We start from the raw sequence: 24,527 nt of genomic DNA, 5'->3' as shown, positions 1-24,527 counted from the left end.
CGCAAATCTAATGTTAGTAAATTAAGTCATCCTATATTCGTCTATGGGAAAACATCAGTGTTTTGCCTATATTCGATTTTGAGTGAAGTTTGGTTTTATGTTCGATTTGACATTTGATTTTGGCTTTAGTAAATCTCCAATGTCATAATCGAATAGAAATCAAATCAAAATCGAATTGCAAATCAAACAGAATCCAAAATCGATTTTTAGTAAATATACCCCCAGGTGACAGTGAGAATGATTTCCATATTTGAGGATGCCCAAAATAATTATTTTCATTACATATATAAAGTGAACATATTTAAAGTGGAACCCTGGAATTTTGTAATAAATGTCACATGATTGTATTGTGTTTCATCATTCAAAGTATTGCTAATTATGGAATAGGAATCAGGATTTCCTTAATCACACATGCATTTCATAATTTTATGTCCATGCAGTTTAGTCTCTTTTTATTAGAAAATATGCTCAGCAACCATCCTGATCATCATGCACAAGTCTTCAGAATACACGTCCTACAGGCTTTCGTACTCCTATTCTTGGTTCTCCACCCTATTGTGAGCATCAGGTAACAAGGCGAATGAGTTAATATTTGAAGATGCCCAATATTTAAACATTCTCCTTGGACTTCTGAAGTTTCTGTAATGTGCGTCAGAATCGGTATGAAATACCAGCTAACGCATGGCCTGCAGTTCAATTCCCGGCAGCGTCAGTCTGACAGATGCAGAGATCCCGGCAGCAGCAGCCCGACAGCGCTGGAAATCCTGTTCGTCCCTAGGTAAGTACAAACTAACCTAAACCCCTAACCCAAACCCTCCTTAGGGGTGGCTAACCCTAACCTCCCCCCTGTGCCTAACCCTAATCCCGCCTCTAAGTGCCTAAACCTAACTTCCCCACTGCATAAACCTAAGTCCCCCGGGGGAGTGCCTAACCCCCCTTCCCCTGGCCTAACCCTAACCCTCCCGGGGGGGTTGCCTAACCCTAAGTCCCCCATGGGTGCCCTAAACCTAACCCTCCCTCCGCGTCTGTCTGCTCGCGGCACCCAACATCCCTTTGATCAGGATGCCAGGCACCGGTCTCCTGGCATCGGAAAAATGACAGGCCTCTAGATTTAGACGTCTGTCATTTAACCCTCACCGGGATAAAGCAATCGGGAAGCTGGCTGTCGGGCTTACGTCAGCCGGTTTCCCGATTGAATACCATGTGCATCATATGGGTTTATTATCTTTCATCATTCAGTGTCATTAATAGTGTAATATTAATCAAGATTTCCTAAATCACATACACATTTTTTATTATTTTGTTTCCATAGGCCTGTTCCTCTTTATTACAAATATCTTCTAACTTTCATTTTCATCATTGAGGAAATTAACAAAGATCAGACAATATTACCCAATGTTACTCTGGGATATCACGTGTATGATTCATGTGCCCAACCAAAGAAAGCTGTAAAAAGTGTCCTCCAGATTTTATCAGGATCTGGGAAAACAATTCCAAACTATTCCTGTATGGGACATAGAAAGTTATCTGGATTTATTGGAGATCAAAGTTCCATAAATACAGTGTCCATGGCACAAATATTAGCAGTATACGGATACACACAGGTATGTTACATAGATCCTCAAAAACATTTGTAATAGTAAAAATTAATATTCATGGGATGGTTTATCCTTTAGTTAAATGAAAGTAAATTATAACTCACTAAGCTAGGTGTAAAGAGAGGGATATTTACCAAAGTATTAATTTTTCAGTGTTCACAAACAGCTGTAGTTATTTAGCAACACAAAGTCATTTTTCAACATATATGAAAGTGTAAATGTTTCTTGCTGATGTACAGTACAATGGGATGGCTATTAGGTGAGCCTAGGTGGTCACAAAGTGGGTCACATTGTAGGGGAAGTCTAAAACCCTTGTAGACTGATAAAAGTCAGTCATTTGCCAGTTGTACTGAAGTTTATTATGTGTTTTTGCACTGTGCATACTCAGAATGCGCTAATGTAAAGTCAAATCCATTCTGCAAGTATTGACCATCATGACCAGAGAGGTGGAACAGAGGTGTCTGAAATAAGGGAAGCTCAATAAGGACATGGTAAAACAAATACAGCCCATTCATAAACCCATAGTACTGCCTGCTAACTTAAAAGGGCAACAATCCTTGTGAATAATTTGGCTGCTGTGCCTCCATTTTGTTAAAGGTCTGGGAAGGCAGCACTGTGTTGTTTCAGTATAGAAAATACCATCCCACTCCATTCAACACAAGGAAAGAAGCAGGTAGAAAGGCAGGGACTAGAGTACACAGGGCACACAGGACATATGCACCAACCCTGACAAAAATCCAAAAGTTTAAGTGGGGCCGATGTTCTACATTGTGGTAAAATGCTCAGTAGTAAGATAAATTACTTTGTGGTTTGCTCCATATTTGGGAGCAGAAAGTATTTAATGACATTAGTACAGTATGTCGTACACAGGTCTTCAATGCACACAATTGTTGACGGTACACAAGTTACTTTTGACATAGGTCTGATTAGTTTTAACATTAATAATAATAATAATAATAATAATAATAATCCACACACATTTCTATGGTCAGTATATTGCGGACAAGATGTTACCTTGGTATAATGTGCAGTGGGTCAGGGGGTCATCAGCCACCCATGTAAAGTGTAATACTGATGTAAAGCCGCTGATGTCACTCTTGTTGAATGTGTTACTTTGCATTTTCAAAATGCTTTTAAGACTATGACAAATTCAGGTACTAAAGGACAGATATTAATGTTCTTTCTCTAATTCATCATTTTAGACAATCTTTAAAACTGTTCTATCAATTGTTGTATATTTGTGTAGATCAGCTATGGAGGAACCAGTTACCTTCTCAGTGACCGCAACCTCTACCCAACATTTTACCGCACAGTACAAGGTGACCAGGTCAGTTATTCTGTGCTATCCGCTCTGGTCAAGTTCTTTGGCTGGACATGGGTTGGAGTTCTAGCTTCTGATGACGACAGTGGTAATGAAGAAATTCAGCTTCTGACAAAATATCTGACTTCCAAGAGTATCTGTGTTGCCTACACAATAAAAATACAGTATTCTAAATTAGATGTCTTATATGAAATGAATAAGAATCGAGCTGATATGATTAGAAAGTCATCTGCCCAGGTTATAATACTCTGTGGGACATATTCCTCACATTTTGCTGATTTTCTAGCAGATTTGAGAGGTGTTTTCAATGATAAGACTCTAGTGTTTGGTCCGGCATTTTCCTCAATCACATTTCTGATGGAACATCACAGGGATGCCTTTAATGGGAGTTTGGCCCTTGAACCTTCATCTCTCCCAATGCCGGATATGAGGAGTTTCTATGACAGTTTCCAGACCATAAATCACCCGGAGGACAAATTACTAGAACACATATGTTTAATATGGTTGAATTGTTTGTCAAGAGATGGAAAAAGGAATGCATTATATAGTGACTTATATAATAGATCACTTCACAACTGTTCTGGGGAGGAACGTATAACAGAGTTTGTTAGTTTTCACAACAAAGGACTAACTGATCAAGTATATAAAGCTGTATACTCCATGGCGCAGGCTTTGCACAATATGCACATGTCGTTTGGTGGACAGTTTCTGAATAAAATCCCTCCATCCTCTGGCTATAGGCATCAGGTAATTACATAATGTATTATTACAATGACAGGAATTTTCAGAAAATTCCACATGCCAATGCGATCACAGTTATGCCAAGGAAGTAGGTCCGGCTGCCTCCAATATTCTGTACAATTTGCCAATCTTTCTCCATATGTAAAAAAATGACAAAATCTGAATAACTTTTAGGGCAGTGACACCTGTATCTGTAGAGGTGTAAATGTTGTGTAACACTGCAAATTACCTATATCCTTCTGGTTGTTCATGTTTTCAGTTCTGCCTTGAGCACTGCTCAGTTTTGGCATATCCCTTTATGACCAAACTATTATAGTTTGGTTAAATAACAAATTTATGTTCATATCATATACTGATACAATATGAAAGAGACTGAGTTGCTAAGTGCTACTAAAATTTTATATATATATATATATATTATAGATATGGAATAGTGCCGGTGCCTTCCTTGGAGCAAGGCTGCTCCAATGCAAAAAACAATGAAGAACTGGCGGCACTCAGCGTCTGCTAAAAGGGAAATCCTTAATCTAACAGCATTTCGGGGAAGCGCCTGTTATCAAGGATACATACAATAATGAAACACTGGGCTTGATTCAGACCCGCTCACAAGCGCTTGAGTGCTCACGAGTGGGTCGATGGTGTGCTCTGCGCACGCGCAGCAGCCACACTACACGTACGCAAGCCCCGGAGTGAGAGAGAAAATCTCTCGCTCCGTGGCTCACTACAAAAGGGGTGGCTGTCGATGTTGATCGACAGATCGCCCCGTTTTGTAGGTGTAGTGGGGGTGGTTTCACAAATGGAGGCATTCCCAGGCATCCGTCTCTGAATCAGGGCCACAGTCTCTTTATAAGCCCCACAGAATTACAAATTAGAACCAAGATCTTACTCACCTGTGCGGCGCGGCCGTCCAACTGCTCCCGGTGATGAGCCTCATGATCTTGGAGATGCATCCTCATGATGTCATCTGCCGCACCGCCCAGGCAATCTCGATCCTGGTCTCCCTATTGTTGCCATAGCAACCTAGTAACAAAACACTAAACTTTATTATTAAATGCAAAAAACACCACTCACAATATACATTAACAATAAAGGTATTAAAATCAATATGTTATAACCTAATACCACTATCATGATTACTCATTAACCAGCCCTATTGTATGTGTACAGCTAGTATATTCCTACTAATATTTCTATTAATTAAAGATAGCAATGGAGGCCTAATGTCTCACTTGGTCCTCTCGGGGCCAATGTGTCCAACTTGAATATCCACCTGGACTCTGCATGTAATAATGCTTTACCTCTATTGCCTCCTCTTACACTATATGGCATATGATCAATTATTCTTGACCTCAAATCAGCTACTCCATGCTTAGCAGCAAAAATGCTTGGCTACTGGTTGCTCACTGCTACCTGTGTTCAGAGCCGTTCAGATGGCGGATCTGTGGAGCGCCATCTGCTCCTTGAACTGTCTTTCTGTCTTGCCCACATAATGCAAACCACATGGGCAAGACAGAAGGTAAATGACATGAGTGGTACTGCAAGTCACAGGATGTCTGATAGTATATTTATCTCCTGTATACAGGTGATGAAAGGTATATATATATAAATATATATATATATATATATATATATATATATATTTATATATATATATATATATATATACATACACATACATACTGTAATGGGATATGGGTAGGAGGTTCCTCTCATGAGGTAGATGGCCAAACATACAGCAGCAAGGAATCAGCACACCAGTCCAGGGTTTCGAGCAAACTAGCCACAGCTAGATATTATTGTGCAATATAAAACTAAATAATAGAAATTAATCCTAGCCAATCTGGGCACTAACTAAACCGCAAATTCCCTCTCTCAACATGGCAGGGCCTACTGCCTGCCCCACAACATATCCAAGATACTTTACTTCTTCCATCCCTAGACAAAAATTTTTGGGGTTGGCTGTCAATCCTGCCTTACAGATGGAGTCCAACACTGCTTGTACTCTGAGTAAGTGAGACTGCCATTCAGGACTAAGCAGCAGCACACTGTCAAATGGAGCCTTAGAATTGTATCCATCATCCTTTGAAAGATAGCAGCTTTCCTATGTAACCCAAATGGCAACATCTTGTATTGGAACAACCCTTCTGGTGAAGAAAAAGCTGTCTTTTCTTTGGTGGCCCCAGTTAACGGCACTTGTCAATACCCTTTGGTTAAGTCTAGAGTGGTTAAATATATGGCTGTTCCTAATCTTTCAATTAATTCATCCACCCATAGCATTGGATAGACATCAAACTTTGTCATACTGTTCAATTTACAGAAATCATTGCAGAAGCGCAAACTCCCATCAGGCTTTGAGATAAACACATGATGGGACTTGACAGCTCACTACGCGTTCTTCAATTACACCTAATTCCAACATTTTTTTAATTTCTTTGGACACTGATTCCCTTTCAGCTTCTGGTAATCTATAGGACTATACCTGTAGGTTAATCTTAACCCCTGGGTCAGAGATTATGTCATGTTTAATGACTGTGGTTTTACCAGGTATTTCTGAAAACAAAACCCTATTTCTGATAATAAATTCTTTAGCTTCCTGCTGTTGAATGGTAAACAGGGTTTTGGCTATTGTCACTTTGGGAACCAAGGGCCCTGGGTTTACTGGAGGGGCCAGGATGGCTGACAGAGCTGCTCTATCCTTCCAAGGTTTTATTAGATTTACATGGTATATATGTTCTGGCTTTCTTTTCCCAGGCTGATAAACTTTATAATTGATGTCCCCCACTTTTTCTAGAATTTCAAAGGGTCCTTGCCACCTAGCCAAAAGTTTATATTCTACTGTAGGAACCAACACCAGCACTCTGTCCCCAGGAGCAAAGATGCATAACTGGGCATTTTGGTTGTACACCTGCTGCTGTGCCTCTTATTACACCACAGGAAATATGACAAAAATACCAGAAAAGCCATCAGGGAATGGGTGACCCATTAAGATGGCACCCCAATGGACTGTGACCACAACTGTCACCCCTTCCCAAGGAAACACTTCTGGAGATGTCAGGGTCATTTGCTATTAGTGTGGAGAACCAGAGTATTTGAGCAGAGTATTCACAGCAGTCATGGTTCAGATTGTCCAGCACAGAGAAAGCTGCTGAAGGTGCAACCTCTCCCTAACATTTCCACTGTCTAACTAAACTTACGAGGGCTGTATACTGTACCTTAGATGGTCTTAATTGAGGTAAGGGTGTGGTTCCTCCCTGGCTACAGAGAGGTTAACCCTTTCCTCAAAATGTGGGAGACTGTCACATATCACCCCAGTTAAAGGGCAAATCTAAATCACCTGAGGTGGAAGCCTGACTCTCCAGCCGAGTTTGCGACAATAAAAATATGCATTCATATGTAGATGTCCCGGTCTGTGCCAGACTTCAAAGGAAAAAGAGAGCTAGGTACCACCTTGTTAGTATTGCATTAGAATTTTTCATAGATTGTAACCATTTTAATGGGGCATGATAAGTAACCACAGTAATCCTGGCCCCACAGTATCTCAATGACAAAGAGCCCATTTTTTAGTGAGGCATTCTTTTTCTATTACAGAATACCTACTGAAGTCTCTCGTGGCAACAACTTTCTACTAAGATATAGAATCGGATGTTCCATGCCATCAAACTCCTGACACAAAACTGCCCCCAAGCCCACATCTGAGGCTTTGTAAAATCTGGGGACTTTAAAACTGGGCCTTTACACAAAAGATGTTCAATTTTGGTGAACGCAGACTGACAGTCTCTAGACCACTCAAGTTTATTTGGAGCAGAATTTTTTAAATGATCTGTTAAGGGAGCTGCTAAGGTAGAAAATTTCAAGCAAAACCTCCTGTAATAGCTAATCCCAAAAAGGACATTAACTCTTTCTTGGTAGTCAGAACTGGAGCATAAGCTAGTGCCTGTACCTTACTCACAAGGGGCTTCAGACACCCACTGCCCACCACATATCCTAGGTACTTAATTTCATTTTTAACTATAACACATTTCTTCTAATTAGCAGTTAAACCTGCCTCTCTCAAAGACTGCAAAACAGACCTAAGCCTATTAACATAGGCATTCCAATGCTGACTATATATGACAATATTGTCCAAGTATGCTGCAGTATAATTCTGATGAGGATGAAGCACCCGATCCATTACTGTCTGAAAAGAGGCCGGGGAACCATGTAAGCCAAAAGGCATTGTTTTCCACTGAAAGAGGCCGAAAAGAGTAAAAAAAGCAGTTTTCTTCCAAGATTCCTTTGTCAGCTCAATTTGCCAATATCCCCTCATAAGATCAAATGTAGAAATATATCTGGCCGAACTTAACCTATCAAGCTGGTCTTTGACCCTTGGCATTGGGTAGGCATCAAATTTGGACACTGCATTGACTTTGCAGAAATTTGTGAAGAATCTTGTAGAACCATCTGGTTTCGGGACCAAACAAATGGTCGCTAGACGACTCTTCAATTATCCCTAACTTCAACATTTCTTGTATTTCCTTGATTACCTTCTCTTGTTTTCCCATTGAAAGCCTGTAGGGTCTATTTCAAACTACTACTCTAGGTGAGGTTAAAATGTAATGTAAGACTAAATTGTTACTCCCTGGTTTATCAGAAAAAACACCTGATAATTCATTAACAAGTTTCCCCAAGGGAGGCTTCAGCTTGTCTGAATTCAAAGGTTCAAGGGGTGGAGAGATCCCATCGGACTGAGGAATCTGTGGACCAAGGTCACTATGGCCATTACCAGGGTCTACAAAAAACACCTCTTGATCCTTCAATGCTTTCAACAGGTTAACATGGTAAATCTGCCTACCTCTATTGGAGTCAGGTTGAGAGACTTTATAGTTTACTTCGCCAACCTTTCTAATTACTTGAAATGGCCCTTGCCACATTGCTAGTAATTTACTTCCCTGAGTAGGTAACAATAAAAGGACTTTATCCCTTGGTGAAAAAATTCTTGTTCAGGCATTACGGTTATAGAAAAGTTTTTGTGCCTCCTGTACATTTACCAAATTTTCCCAGACCAATTGACCTAGTAGGTCTATGCGATTATACATCTGAATCACATATTGAAGAATGCTTTTGCCCTCTATTGGTTATTCTTCCCATGCTTCGCACAGAAGGTTGACAACACCCCATGGCTTCCTCCCATAAAGAAGCTCAAAAAGGGCAAAGCCAGTAGAAGCCTGGGGCACTTCTCTGATTGCAAACAACAAATAGGATAGAAGCTCATCCCACTTTTTTTCTGTCTCTATAAACTTCCTTAACTAAGACTTTAGTGCATGGCTAAATCTTTCGACTAAGCCATCCATTTGGGGATGATATACGGAGGTTCTGACAGATTTAATTATTAACAACTTAACAACCCCTGTATTAACTTAGACATAAAGTTTGTCCCTTGGTTGGTAAAAATTTATTTAGGTAATCTAACCCTTGAAATTAGCTCTAATAACTTAGTGCCTGATTCAGCTTTGGGACTAGATTAAGATATAGGGAGTAACTGTGAACCTGAACAAACCATGTAGCAATGCCAGGGGTGCAAATACATAAAAAAGTTGTCATGTGGGGTAAATACTGGCTGCCTCTGCATTTACTCCCCAAATACTACACAGCTCTTTTTTTACACTGCAATGTAAATTTCAGTTTGGTCATACCTCTCCCAAAACTAAATCTCTCTGCACATTTTAAATCTGCCCCACCTGTAGTGCAGCATGATTTTACCAAGATGCACAGTTACTTGCTATATCTCACTGTATTCCTAAATCTGAAACAGGCCCTTAGTTGCTAACTGTTTGGCTGTCGCAACTCTTAAGGGAAATGCCTCCAGATAATGGGTGGCATAGTCGACCAGAACTAAAATTAATTTATAGCCTTTATACGGTGGTTCAATCTGAGCCACTAAATCAACCCCTATTTTTTCAAAGGGACCCCTACAATTAGGAGAGGGTTCAGCGGAACAGGAGATGGTTGGTTTACTGTTGTCTTTTGTCTCTCTGATCAAGCAGAACAGAACCATGAGACCTCAGAATAAACACCTGGCCAGTACAACCAGGAGGTTATTCTCTCCACTGTCTTATCCCATCCCAAATGACCACCCCAAGGAACTGCATGGCCTAAAACCACAACCTGCTTTCTGAAAGGGCCCAGGACCTCCACCTGTCATATCACCTCCCCCAGGGCTTGTCTAGTTGAATAAAAACTCTTTAAGCAACATATAATGGGGATAATTTACTTCTGTTACATGTGGCAAGAGGACAACATCCACTAAAAGAACCTGTTCAAAGGTACTTTTTAAAGCAGGATCTTCCCATTGGGCCTTTCTTAAATCAGGTTGAGGTGCAAGGGAAAGTGTTAAGACCTCTTTATTAATACTACTTAATTGAACCTTAGCATTATTCCCTGATTTATGAGGATTAGGCAGGCTGCTAGACACATCAGTGTTCCTAAACCTCTTAGCAGTACCATGGACATCAGCATGCATAGGCACATTAGTAATGACAGGTTCATCAGAATTATTAAATACATTTACATGAACAGGAACATAAGCATTTACTGGCACATTGTGAGCAGTAGCATTATGGGAAGAGGCCTTTCTGCCCAACAAAACATCACAAGCAAGCCAGTCTCTATGATTCCTTCTCCTTTGTTTCTTAGATTTAGGAGCCTTTACTCAAGACAAAAGCAAATTAAGGGAGAAGGGAAATGTCTAACCAAGGGCTGCTGTAAGCACCTGTTTCTCTGGCAGAATAAGAGCCCAGAAGTGAGGCCAGTCATGACCAATTAGCACAGGGGCTGGTAAACAAGGACACACACTCACACATAGATTAGCAGTCTTTCCCCTGATTATCAAAGGGACCATGGCAACAGGAAAGGCCTGAATATTTCCATGCACACAACAGATGTGGACTAGTTCATGAGGCAACAACAACTTTGGGGGCAACAAATCCCTTTGTATCAGTGTATTTGCAAAGCCAGAGTCCACCAAGCTCTCAACCAGTTTATTATTGACTTGCACACATACCTGTATTCTAGGTTGAAGAGGGCAGGTCTCCAATGCTGTAAAGACAATGGAAAAAGAGCAAAACATATGTGACATGCCCTTGGCCATTGGAGGAACACACTTGAGCTGGAGTTATTGGGGAAATCTTCCACTCTGGACCTTCAACTTCTGAAAAATTGATGGCCATCACCTTCCCCATAGAATGACTTCTACCTCAAAAACCCTCTTTAAGTGAAGAGAAGGACAAAGCTGTGGGCCTCAATTTCCCTGAAGCCATCACCTGCAAGGGGTACTGGTGCCTATCCAAATCCATACATGGTACATTGGGGTACCTTATCCTGAGACCATGCCTGCTGTGGAGACAGATGGGGAGACTCCTGTGTAATTAAAGAAAGGTTCTCCATACCATCCTGCACTAGCAAGGCATTTTTCACTAGCCAGGGAGCTGAATCCAAATTCTCAGCTCGATGCAGCTGGACCCAGCGAGCAACTTGGGCAGGGAGAAGTGCAACAAACTGTTCCAAAGTGATCGACTCCACCAGTCAAGCAGAATTTCGTAGGTCCAGCTGTAGCCATTTAACCGCAAGGTTAACAAGTTTCTAAGACATGACGTGTGGCCTTCCATCGGGATCATAGGACATAGACCTGAATTTCCACTGGTATGCTTTTTATATAGAGGTCAAACCAATCTGCTATGGCAGCCTTCACTCAGTCATATATTGACTGATAGCAGAGAGGCAATCCATATGGCCCAGGAATCTTTGGGCCATGCTTGCAAATGTGGTAAGAAAAGCCTCCACATTATCTGAGGTCTGCATTTTGGGGAGAACTGGAGTGGTTACCACTGCTTGCTGCTTTTTAAAAAAGTCCATTTGTTGCAAAATGGCTTCTGGCACAGGATCCACTTTATCCCACTTCTGACACCACTGTGTAGCTGGTAAGTCCAGACTATGGACATTTTCTGCTCACTGAGCTCACAGGTATTGGCCAGCTGATAACAACCAGATGGCCCCAATAATACAATTTAAAAATAAATTAGGTGCAGCACTTAGCCTATTAGGGTGACTGAATGTAATAATGATTGATTGTCTCTAGTGCTTAGAATTCAAGTATAACCATTTCATAGACTCATGTGTAACACTCCGGTTATACTGTGATAACCCATAAACAATGAATGATATTGTGAGTATGTTAGTAATCTTTACTTCAACATTCACAAAAATACATATACATAAGTTCACAGCTACAATTCTGCAGATAAATCACATGCATCTGTCAATGACTCTGAGCCAAATGAGCTTATAGTTCAGTTCATCCTAGTATTGATAATCCAAAAAATATCCCGATATGGTAATTCAATGTATAAGTATATAGTCAGTGTTAATCTCTCAGATAAATTACAGAGTGTGGCATTCTGCTACTCTAACTAAGGAATAAGAGTCCGTGCACATATCAGTTGAAGCTGTCTCTTTCTGTGTGTTTCAGCACATAGAGTATGTTAAGTGTCAGGTGGTCAGTACTCTGGGCCTGGTCTCATCTCCCCACAGGTCGGGTCCTGATAGTACACCTGGAAACAGGCTTCCTTTGGCATACAGGCTCTGCGAGCGGTGGGCTGTGGTCTCAGGGGGGGATGTACTCGGCTCAAGCACCAGGGAGCTTTTCACCAGGTGCCCCATCCCTTACAGAGGCTTATCTAAACCACCTTACCTTGAACCAAAGTCTCTGTAATGTTACCTTCTTTCTCTGATGTCTTTTGTCTTCAGGCGCAGCTGCAGTGTGGTCTCCATACTTCCGGGTATGCTGCTGCTCGGGAATGAAGCCTGTACTTAGCATTCAGTAGTTATAGATGCTTGATTGTGATTATGGTGTATAACCCAACACATTTCAGCTTTTTTTGTCTTTATTCTTGTAGTGGGTGGCTTCCATGTTACCTTATTTAAGGTCGTAAGGGTGGTCATTGCATATGTAAATTACTGTGGCTGGTGTTTGATAGATGGATGATGGTTTTATTTTCACTGGTTGTTGAAACTGTCACAGATAGAAGGGTAAATTCTATTTGGTGAATGATTAGTTCATTGTTATAGGTACATGAATGTCGTATAGGTGTATATTTCTAGGTACATTGCATTAGGACAATTTTGTACTGATCTGCCTGTATTTAGATATTAAATGATTTGATAACCTTTGTATTTAAAAAGGGAGTATTCTAATGCTGGGTATTTAGAAGTATGGTATATGTCTACGATGGTCTATGTGATCTGTGGTGGTTTATTTGATTGCTTAGTGTTTGTAGTATACTTCCATGGCATTAGTGTGCCTTCTACTGGTGCCAATGAACTCCTGTACTTAAGACATCTATGTTGCTAATCTGTTTCCATATCTGTTAATGTATTTGTATTTTTATATTTGTAATTAACAGTAAGTATGATACTAGTTTCTTGTTAGGAACAGACCCCCCTACCGATGAGTGGAATAAAGTCTGGCTATTCATATTGAGTGTGTGTAGAAGGTCCTTGGACCTAGGATGGAGGTGTTAGTTCTAAATCTTATTGTTGGATAAAGTATTGAAGAATACTGTCTTAAAGGATAATAAGGGATGTAAAAAGTACACATTAAGGGTCTCTCTGTGGGGGTCGGCAATGACTATAGATTGAGTGCATGGTCACAGACATGTACTCTGAGTCGATTATTGGGATTTGGAATTATGTTAATTTCAAAAGTTCCATGGATTCTAAGGTGGAAACGGTCCTTTCGTTATATGCCATATGTTATACCTAACAACACAGGGTGGTAAGCCTACTGGTGGTCTTATATTTTATTTCATCCCTCACTTTATTGTTTGCATATAATCAAGTTAACCTCGTTGTCTTTGTTCAGTCCTCGAGGTGTAAATGTTTTCAGTTCATACATCCATTTGAGTTCTATTTTATTCAATTTTATTTGTAAAATCTCCCCTCTTCATTTGTGTTTTACTTCTTGTATTCCTATGAACTGTAAAGATTCTGGGTTACTATTATGGTGGTCTTTGAAATATTTGGATAAATTATGATCTTCTAGACTTTTTCTAATGTTACTTATGTGTTTGTTGATACATTCTTTAAGTGGTCTAATAGAGCAACCCTGTATTGTTTATGGCACTTGCATTCCAGGAGGTATATTACCCATTTTGCTGTTGCAAGTTATCCTGGTTTTGATGTCATATATGGTGTTTGTATGGTTTGATTTGTAAGTGTTGGTTGGTTTTGTGCTTGATTTTCTGCTATTGGAGAATCCTGAGCATGTTCCATAGTAATAGAAACCATTGCTTGGTGTGATTTTATCAATAGTCATCTGTGTTTTCTGTTTGGGTGGAATGTGAATATGTATCAATTTCTGCCTAAGGTTGGGGGCCTTCTTAAAAACCAAAGTAGGTAATTCTAGTAGGTGATCTGCCAGTATAATCTCCTAATAGAGTTGGCCAATGTTTTCTCACAATATTTTGTATGTCTTTGTATTGTCTTGAGTAGCTGGTAATAAAGATAATTTTGGCATGTTTCTCTTCATCACTGTTATCTTTGTATTTCAAGAGGTCGTCCCCATCTGTTGTTTCTATTACTTTGAAGGTTTGTTCTACAGTATTTGTATTGTAGTTTTTATCTAAAAATTGTTCTGTCAGTTCTTTGCCCTGTGTCTTATAGTCTTCTGTTATGGAGTAACTGCTCCACAGTCTGATGAAATGGCTCTTGGGTATTGATTTGAGCCAGTTTGGGTGATGACAGCTAGTGGATAGAATAAAGCTGTTAACATCTACTTGTTTTTGGAACAATTTCGTTTGTATCTTATTGTCCTCTATGTAGATGTTAAGAGCTAGAAATTCAACCTTTGTCTTACTATAATTTGCAGTAAATCTGAGGTGGTTGTCATTTTTGTTAATGTGCTCTAGGAAGGCTTGTAGTTGTCTTGCATCTCGGGTATCAGATGATTAGAATATCATCTATATATCTTTTCCAGAGTAGGAGATTCACTCTGAACTCTGGGTTACACAAGATTTGATGGTCCTCCCACCAACTCCTGTACAAGTTGGCATAGCTCACATGGCATCTCGTACCCATCGTGGTCCTGGTTGTTTGTAGGCAAAAGACATTCTCGAACCATATATAATTGTATGGCCTTATTACGGACACATGCACCAAACCCAAAATACAGTCAGAAACACCCACCTTGAATTTGAGACCAAACCCAGAGGTAGAGAATGCAGAACAAAGGGAGGATCCTGGGGATAACATAATAAATATAGACAATAACTCAATATGACCAATAGTAGAAATAAGGAAAGGGGTATTTAACCTTCGTTACAGCGTATTATCAATATTATGAAAGTACCTGCACTATTTGCATGGTACATTCTCGCTGATGGGGCTCATGCGATAGGCAGGGATCCACAGAGAATAATTTACCTGGAGTAAAGCAGCAAGCAAGGTAGGTGTTAATAGCCAATGCAGGAGTGTGCTGGAGACTGCTGATGGAAGTAATCAACTGGCACAGGTGGAAAAGCACAGAAACAGACAGGATGTAGAACTGGATAGTAGCAGGCCAGCTACTCAGGATGCAGGTATGAATTGTGTTGAAGCTGCAATGCTGGATATGGATTTTATTATGGCAGGCCAGCTACTCAGGATGCAGGTGGGAATACTGTAGAACCTGCAATGCTGGAAATGGATTTGATTGTGGCAGGCCAGTTACTCAAGATGCAGGTGGGTGTTTGTAACAGAACCAGTACTTGATATTGTTGAACTGACAGGTGAATGCAGATTGGAGATTGTAACAGAACCAGTACTTGATGTAGTTGAACAGGCAGGATAAATCCACAGGTACACGCTGGACTAGCCACAAACTGGAGGTGACACAAAAGGTAAGCTGGAGTATTTTGGCAAGACACAGGCACAGAGTAAGGATGAACACAGGAACAGGGCAGAATCCAGCAGGACACAGTGGACTGAGACTGGGAGCAAAGGGATACAACAGCAGGATACTGAACACAGGAGCAAAGGTAAGGAAGCGAGGAACTGCAGCGGCCACGTGAACATCCACTAGGAACAAAACTTAGTAATATCACCGGCAGGCAGGAAGTGACTTGAATCCCTAATGAAGGGAGAGGTCTCCTGTGATTGGTCCATCAGGCTGAGGTAAGGTAACGAGACTACCAACAGGAGAGTAGCTGCACATAGCAACCAGAGTCCAGGTAGCTAGGATAGTAACTGAGAGCCAATCAGGCAGAGAGCCACAGCGGCACATGTAACAATTAAATGACCAACTCAAACTCCTCTGTAAAAGTCTTAAATTCACTCTGGTCAACAAACTAGACAAATTTCAGACAAACCTAGATCTATATATTTTGCACGCAAAGTAACTCTTAAAAAAATTGCCTCCACAACACCAGCACAAATTAAGAATGATACAAAAACAGGTTCATATACACATACAACTCTAAAAGCACCTACCACCTTCCACCCCAGTCACATAAATGGACCATAAATTAAGACATTTGTGAAAATGGCCTGGGGTACTGTGGATAGGGGGAACCCTTTTAGTGCAGTGTTCCACCTCCCCAGGGATCCCCAGCCAGGGCTAACTAGCAGAGGGTGATAATGCTTTGGCCAGGGGATCCATTGAAAGGGTCCCACAAATGTTGCAAAATAGTATCAATCCACTGATGATACTGTAAGAACAGATCAATAGTGTTACTTGAAATTGAACTTGCTGACCTCTGATTCAAAGTTTCTTGCACACCCAGTTCTATGACATCACACCACCAACTCTAGCCTCCCTGCTTCCTCCACCTGAAAAAAATCTCTATCCTGGCAATACAACATCAGCCTGTCAGTGCCCCATATTATTGCTAGCCATAAGGGGATCTGTAGGGAGACACATGGCAGTTACTGCTCAGTGCCCCACAATGCTGCTGGCCACATAGCATCAGCAGGGACCCATGGCAAATTACAATAACCTGAAGACTACAGTTGGAAACCAACAATGGGACAGCATAGGGAATGGTAATGTAATATTCCTTTTTCTGAAGTCACTGGCAAGTGGTCACTTACACCTTCACCACTTCACTTTTTATTATTTTCATATGTCTATGTTTAGTTACCTACAGTATGTCTGCATGAGCATTTTAGCACCATACCTCCTTATTGGATACATTCACATTGTACATAATGACCATTTACATATTTTATATAAAATTCATTGGTCTGGTTGTTTGTCCAATTATGCATTGTCAAAGCGCAGCCGAACCCGGGTGTCTCTTACCGGGTCCAGTGATGCTGGGGTCCGGGCTGGTGAGGGACAGTGGGTGGGAGTACCCTGGCGCCCGTTGTCAGCTGTTCTTTCTCCCCTGATGGCTCTGTGTGCTGGCAGCCACAGCTTCCATAGAGACTCATGCGCCGATCTGCTGAAGATTTAAAAGGGCAATGAAAAGTTAAAGGGGTAGGAGCAGGATTAGGGAAGTGCTGATTGGGCCTGTTTTGAGCCCTGACCTTTATAAGGAAGTTACTGGGAGCACTCCAGAGTATAGGCTCAATTACCTTACTCCAGCATCCCTGTGCATTTCCTGTTGTTTGTTGCTGATCTTGGCTTTGTTCATGACTCCGATTCTGTTTGACTCCAGGTACTGCATTTGATATCTGGCTCTGACCTCGGCTTCCCTGTGACCCGCATACGTCTGTTTTCTGGTGCCATCTTACTATTGGTTCTGACCCGGCCTGTCAACTATGCTACTAGTCTTCTCCACTTCATCCAGAGTTCACAAGCACCTGCATTCTGAGGGCCGTGACCTGTGTGTTGGATGCAGCCAAATACATAACCTCTTGCGAGGGTCCCTGGTGAATACCACTGGCACATTAAACTCCGCACCTCAGAAATAGGTCACATCAATCCCTAAATACGGGTTGCATCCTGTCTACCCAACATGTTGTGACAGAATACTTTGGCCAAAAAAGTAATGGATACTGCAGGTAATCCCTCGCCATGCGACTTATTGGAGAATTTGCTTGGTCTAGTGGAAAATCAAGAACAAGATCAGGCCTAAATCTTGCAGTGCCTGCAGACATTAATACAACTAGTGGGCAGTCTGCATCCTCCTCCTGTGCAATTGGCATCACTGTCTATGGTGTCTGTTCCATCGGCTGGGGCATCCACACCATTGCGAATTCCAAATCCCTCCAAATACAACGGAGAACCCAAAACTTGTCAGGATTTCTTGAATCAGTGTTCAATCCAATTCAAAATCCAAGCAGCAACTTTTTCCTCAGAGAGAACCAAGGTGGCCTACGTTATTTTCTTGCTGTCAGGACAGGCTCTTGCCTGGGCTTCTTTATTGTGGGAAAGGAACGATCCTGTGGTTAATGACCGTTCTAAGCTTTTAGAAGCCTTCAGAAAAGTTTTCGATGAGCGCGGCAGGGTATCGTCTGCTTCATTAGCTTTCCTGCAGTTGAAGCAAGGAAACCAGACTGCAGGTCAATATGCAGTGCAATTCTGAACCCTTGCCTTCAAATTAGGTTGGAACAATTAAACTCTGGTTGGGGCATTTTGCAAGGACTTTCCGAGCAAATTAAAGATGTCCTAGCATCCAGATAGTTACCTACATCTTTGTACGATTTAATCTCAATATGCATCTGCATTGATCAGCGCCACAGAGAGAGAACTCGGAGTGGGAGAAATCTTGGTGCTTCAGCTTCATACTTGCACCTCATTTTATGATCCTGGCAAAGTCTCTTAAGGAACCAATGCAGATTGGAAAATCATGTTTGCCAGTCTTGGAAAGAGAAAGGAGATTCAAAAATAATCTGTGCCTGTATTGCAGTGATCCAGATCACCATCTCATTCATTGCCCAAAATGTCTGGGAAACAACAAGACTTAACTGATCAAGCGCTGGTCAGCTTAGGTGCACTTCAGCACACCCCAACCGAGAAAAATATACCACAGTTTGCGATCAATGTGATCCTGCTGCTAGAAAAACTTGCCGATACTAAAGGCCTTTTCTGGATTCAGGAGCCGATGGTAATTTCATCACTGCTAAAAAGGTTCAGGAGTTAGGAATCCATAGTGTGCCTCTACAAAGTCCACTCTGTGTCATTGGGGTAGACATGAATTAACTTCCTATAGCCACCATCAGCTCCAGGACTCCAGAGATTACCATGCAAGTTGGTGCTCTTCACAAAGAGTTAATTTCTTTTTACATAATTCCATCAGCTGACAGTCTGATTATCCTTGGTTTTCCATGGTTACGCAAGCCGCTCCTACTTAGACTGGATTGAGCCCCAAATTTTGTCATGGGGACCTCAGTGTCATCAGAGTTGTTTACCATTTATCCGTCCACCACTTTGGGTCACCCAGAGTATGAACATCATCTCAAATGATTCGCCACCCACTCTGTACCAGTCCTTCAGGGATGTATTTAGTAAAAATGCTGTGAAACTCTTCCTGCCCATTGGCAGTGAGACTGTGTCATATAGTTATTGCCAGGGATGATGCCTCCCCGCAGAAGAGTGTTTCCCCTGTTGGTTCTGGAGACCCTGGCAATAACTGACTATATCAAGGAGAATCTCGAATTCTGGTTTATCCAAGGATCCAAGTCACCAATGGGTGCCGGTCTTTTCTTTGTCAAGCAGAAAGATGGAGGCTTGAGACCATACATTGACTATCGGGGTTTGAGCGCTATTACTATCAAAATTCGGTATCCTCTGCCATTATTATCTGATCTCTTCGACTAAATAAAAGGTGTAAAGATCTTTACTAAATTAGATATTCATGGGGCATACAATCTGATTACAATCCAAGCAGGGGACAAGTGGAAAACTGCCTTTAACACTTGAGATGGGCACTACAAGTACCTGGTCATGCCTTTTGGTTTGAGTAATGCACCTGCAGTTTTTCAGAAATATATGAACCACATGTTTCAAGATCTGTTATACCAATATGCAGTATTATATCTTGATGATATCTTGACATTCTCCAAAGATTTAGCAAGTCATTGCAATCACGTCTTTGAAGCCTTATCTTGACTTTGTACTAATCAGCTCTACTTCAAATTAGAAAAATGCTCATTTGTCCAAACAGAGTTAAAGTTTTTGGGTTATATAATTTTGGGTTCAAGTCTCCAGATGGACCCAGAGAAAATTCATGCTATCATTAGTTGGCCTCGTCTGACAGGACTAAAGGCACTACAATGTTTCCTTGGTTTCTGCAACATCAATTTATCAGGAACTATTCATCTATTGTAGCCCCTATCTCTGCACTCACCAAGAAAGGCCAGCATACCAGGGTTTGGCCACAGGACACAAAGGAAGCATTTGTCAGATTAAAGCAGTGTTTCACTTTGGCTCCCATTCTAAGACAACCCAATTGTGATCAACCATTCTTCCTAGAAGTGGACACCTCTACGATTTGTGTTGGGGTGGTCTTGTCCCAAAACGATGAAGGGGGCAAATGGTATTCTTGTGGTTTCCCTTCCCATAAATTCTCAGCACCAGAGAAGAACTATGCAGTCAGGGATAAGGAGTTGTTAGCCATTAAACTGGCTTTGCAAGAGTGGAGATATCTGCTGGAGGGGGCAAAATTCCCGGTCATGGTTTTTACTCATCACAAGAATCTCACTTATGCCAAAACTGCTCATTGCCTAAATAATTGCCAGTCTAGATGGTTGCTGTTTTTTGATTGTTTTAATCTGATTATCACCTATCATCCAGGTTATAAAAATGTGAAAGCTGATGCTCTGTCTCGAGCATTTAGTTCTGCCGAGGTGAATGAAGTATGGGAGGAAAAGCCAATTCTGAACCATGTGTGTTTTGTTGCAGTTACTAAGATCAAGTATACACCAGGGAAAAAGTTTATAGCACATGAACTCCAGACTAAATTACTTCAATGGGCTCATTCTTCATGCTTCTCTGGTCATGCAGGAGTGGGAAAAATGTTGGAGTTGATCCTCAGGAAGTACTGGTTGCCAACTTTATGTTGCAATGTTAAGACTTTGTGGCAGCTTGTGTCGGAATTGGTATGATTCACCACTGGCAGCATGGCCGGTGGTTCAAATCCCGGCAGCGGCAGCCCGACGGAGGAGGAAATCCCAATCATCCCCAAGTAAGTATAAACTAACCTAATTTTGCCCCCTAACCCTCCTTTAGGGTACCTAACTCTAACCTCCCCCTGTGCCTAACCCTAATCTCCCCTCTAAGTGCCTAAACCTAAACCCCCCCTTCCCTGCTGCCTAAACCTAAGTCCCCTGGTGGGGTGCCTAACCCTAACCTCCCTCTCCCTAGCCTAACCCTAACCTCCCAGGGGGGTGCCTAACCCTAATTCCCCCCTGGGAGCCCTAAACCTAACCCTCCCCCCACGCAGCTGTTCACGCCTGGTGCCCGGCATCCCTTCGATCGGGATGCTGGGCGCCGGTCTCCTGGCCTTGGTAAAATGACAGGCATCTAGATTTAGATGCCTGTCATTTAACCTTCACCGGGATTAAGTAGTCTAGAAGCTGGCGGTCGGGATTCCATCTACCGGCTTCATGAATGTATACTCTTGTGTCTCCTGTGCTGAACACAAGGTGCCTCCTCAACTTCCCTTGGGTTCTTTACATCCACTTTTGGTACCTTGGGAAATCTTCAAGCTACATGGATTTCCCAAAAACATTGTCTCAAACCATAGGGTGCAATTTATTTCTAAGTTCTGGAGGACCTTAAGCAAGTGCTTTAATATCAACCTGAGTTTTTCCTCTGCATACCACCCTTAGTGTAATTGTAATACAGAGCATGTCAATCAATACCAACAGAAATTCATTCAGATGTATGTCTCAGCCAATCAAGACAATTGGGTTTCTTTGTTGCCATGGGCTGAATTTGTTCACAATAATTTGTAGCATAAGACATTGGGATACTCTCCATTCTTCATTCAATATGGGTTACATCCTGTGATACCTGAATCGCCGGCTCTTCAGTCAGTATCACTTCCAGCTGTTGGTGACACAGTGAGTTGGTTCCTCAAAATTTGGAAGAGGTGAAGAAGAAGTTGTGTAAAACCTCTGCCAGGTATAAACAGGTGGCGGACAAGAAGAGAAGGAAGGTTCCTGTAGTGTACCCTGGTGATAAAGTTTGGTTATCTACTAAACACTTGTGATTGAAAGTTCCCACCATGAAGTTTGTTCATAGATTCATTTGGGCCTTTTAAAATTCTTCAGGCAATCAATCAAGCGGCTGTTTGTTTAAAACTTCCTGGTGCTCTCAAGATTCCCAACTAATTTCATATCTCTCTTCTCAAACCTCTGGTGCTCAATCAATATTTGAGACATTGCAATCCTCCCTCTGTGTTTCCAGTGCATCACCAAGAGGAGTATGAAGTTGAATAGATTTTAGACTCCAGAATGTCCTGGGGTTCAGTTCTGGTGGATTGGAAAGGATATGGTATGGAAGAACATTGTTGGGTTAAGGCTTTGGATATTCGGATATTCATGCACCTCAACTCCTTCGAAAGTTTCATCAAAAGTTTCCTGGCAAGCCATTTGTGGGGTGTCCAGTGCCCACCCATAGAATGAGTTTTTAAGATCTGTAATCATAAATTGGAGTTTCTTAACATCGCTTCTTGTAGAGGGGGCACCATCTTTGTCCATCTCAAGGTTCAAACAGCAGACAGGAAGCTGAAGAAAAGAGAGAGGCTTCAATTGATGTGGAAATTGTTGAGTGATTTCATACAAATTCCCTTTTTTAGCATGGGCTGTATACTGCTGCATAGAGACAAAATGTGGTCAGGTTCTAGATGAACAAGTATAGTAGTGATTCTCAATTAAATAAACAAGCACTGGGTGAGAGAACCCAGGGGTTGGCTAGAATAGAATCATTATTATAGGTAAATGCCCCAGCTGAAAAAGTGATCAAGAGAGAAGCAGCAGGAGAAACCAGAGTTCTGGAGACATCAGCTGGTGAGCATGAGGGAGGATATTATGAACCACGCACAGCATGCAACAGGTATGGTACCAAGCCTCCAATAGCTAATCAGAAATGATGGATAATAGGGGATGTCTACTCTGAGGATCTATATATATGTGGGTGTTGTGTATTTTTTATTGTTGCTGTATGTCCCTGATGATGGGTAGTGATCCCGAAATGTAGGATTAAAGGACTATTGTTTCTGGAAATATCAGTCTCGTGAGTGCCTCCGTTTGTGGACTTTTACATTTTGGGCTACCTGGCCCTGGTGGGCATCCAGAGCATCATTTAAAGTAAGATTGGAGTGCCGGGTCTGTTTGGATCTTTATATATATATATATAGATTCGTGGGTGTGGAACAACACTACCTAAGCTGGGTGAAGGTCTGGGTGCCCTCAGTAGTAATGATGCACACTGAAGAAAAGACTGTGGCACTCCAATGTCACTGATATCAATATAAGTGTATTGGCTCTCACTGCTAATGTTTCAGAGCTCTGCTGGTTCTTTTCTCAAGGCTGCCACATACACCAAAAACACACAAACAAATACAAGCAAGTCTTACCATGTAAGTGGCATCTTGATCACTGAGCTGCAGCAGACTGGGGCAGAGCGGGAATGCGTGAACACGCGTCCTGTCATCCTAACGTCATCCATCAGCATCACCGTTGCTAAGCAACTGGCTCAATGCAGACTGCGTCTCTCCAGTCCACCTTACAGGCCAGATAGTTGCATGGTGCTTAAACAGTAAGCTAGCACTGAGTCTGGCAAAGTAAATACACAGAAACCAAGTCCTTAAGGGATAAATTCAATACAGATCAAATGATCCACTGCGCTAAGAAAACATTTCATATGGAGGCTAGTTGTGTCAACCATATGTGCTAGGGCAATACTAGTGTCAGTTTGACTAAAGGGACAACTAGAGCATCAAAGAGGGATGGATGGCAATAATTAAGATGTTGTCATACTAAATGTGTTAAGGCAAAGGCAAGGACCTGACTAATGTAAGAGTGGTAGCATGTATATGGGGGTACACTCAGTCCTATTGTAACCAACAGGAGGCAGCTGGACCTCACAAGTGTAAAAAGCACTCCTGGAGGAATCACGTTCATTAATGCATTATGGTGTTCCAGTTTATTTTTTCGTTCAAACCATCCAGATGGATGGTATTGAACTGGTAAATCCACCTCGTCTCCAATCTCAGTCATTTATTGTCTCTATCCCCTCCACGTAGTGTCTGGGGGACTTGATCAATAATCATATGTCGTAGAGAGTCTACTTGATGTCCTTGTTCCAGGAAATTGTGGTCCACCAATTGTTCTGAAGTTTTATGATTATGTGCCAGTTTGATTGCTTACCGATGTAGGGCCATTCTTTCCCGCACTGTATGTATCGTTTTGCCCATGTAATAATATCCGCAAGGGCAAATAATTACATAAATCACATACCTAGATAAACAATTAAGAACAAAACGTATATTGTAATTTTTGTCTTTATGGGGATGTTTCACCAAAGTTCCAGTAATCATATGTTGACATGTTGTGCATCCCAAGCACTTTTAACAGCCTGGAGGTCATTGTAGAAAAATCCCACTAGATGCTGTGGTTACGGAAAAGCTGAAAATATTGATATGGACAACCATGCATTGCTCCTGACGAAGGTGTGTAGACACACGGAAATGCGTTGAGCAAATACAGCTGGACTTGTGGCATCTGACTTTCCAAGCCAAACTCCTTTCACCCTGAGCAGACCAAACATCCAGACCTTATACGGTTCACCACCCTCTTCAATAGAGGGATTCCGGGCACCACACAAACCTGCACGAAGCCCTTATCGGGAACCACGTCTATCCACTGTGACTGCAAAGCACCGCTCCCAAGTGAGTGTATAGCCAAGC

The 24,527-nt window shown here is 41.7% G+C and overlaps 1 protein-coding gene across 1 annotated transcript in view; it reads left to right on the top strand.

Moving 5' to 3' along the window:
- The first annotated feature begins 489 nt into the window (after positions 1-489).
- LOC148535565 (vomeronasal type-2 receptor 26-like) overlaps positions 490-24,527 on the top strand; it is a 63,451-nt gene continuing 39,413 nt past the window's right edge. The window contains exons 1-3 of the mRNA XM_088460556.1: positions 490-557; positions 1,313-1,604; positions 2,845-3,666. Coding sequence (XP_088316682.1) covers positions 490-557; positions 1,313-1,604; positions 2,845-3,666 — 1,182 coding nt within the window. The remainder of the gene's footprint in view (positions 558-1,312; positions 1,605-2,844; positions 3,667-24,527) is intronic.

This window comes from Taudactylus pleione, unplaced genomic scaffold, assembly GCF_031769625.1.
Source record: "Taudactylus pleione unplaced genomic scaffold, aTauple2 ptg000050l, whole genome shotgun sequence".
Classification (NCBI taxonomy): Eukaryota; Metazoa; Chordata; class Amphibia; order Anura; family Myobatrachidae; genus Taudactylus; species Taudactylus pleione.
The sequence above is the reverse complement of the archived record's forward strand: the minus strand, read 5'-3'. Positions and strand labels throughout refer to the sequence as shown.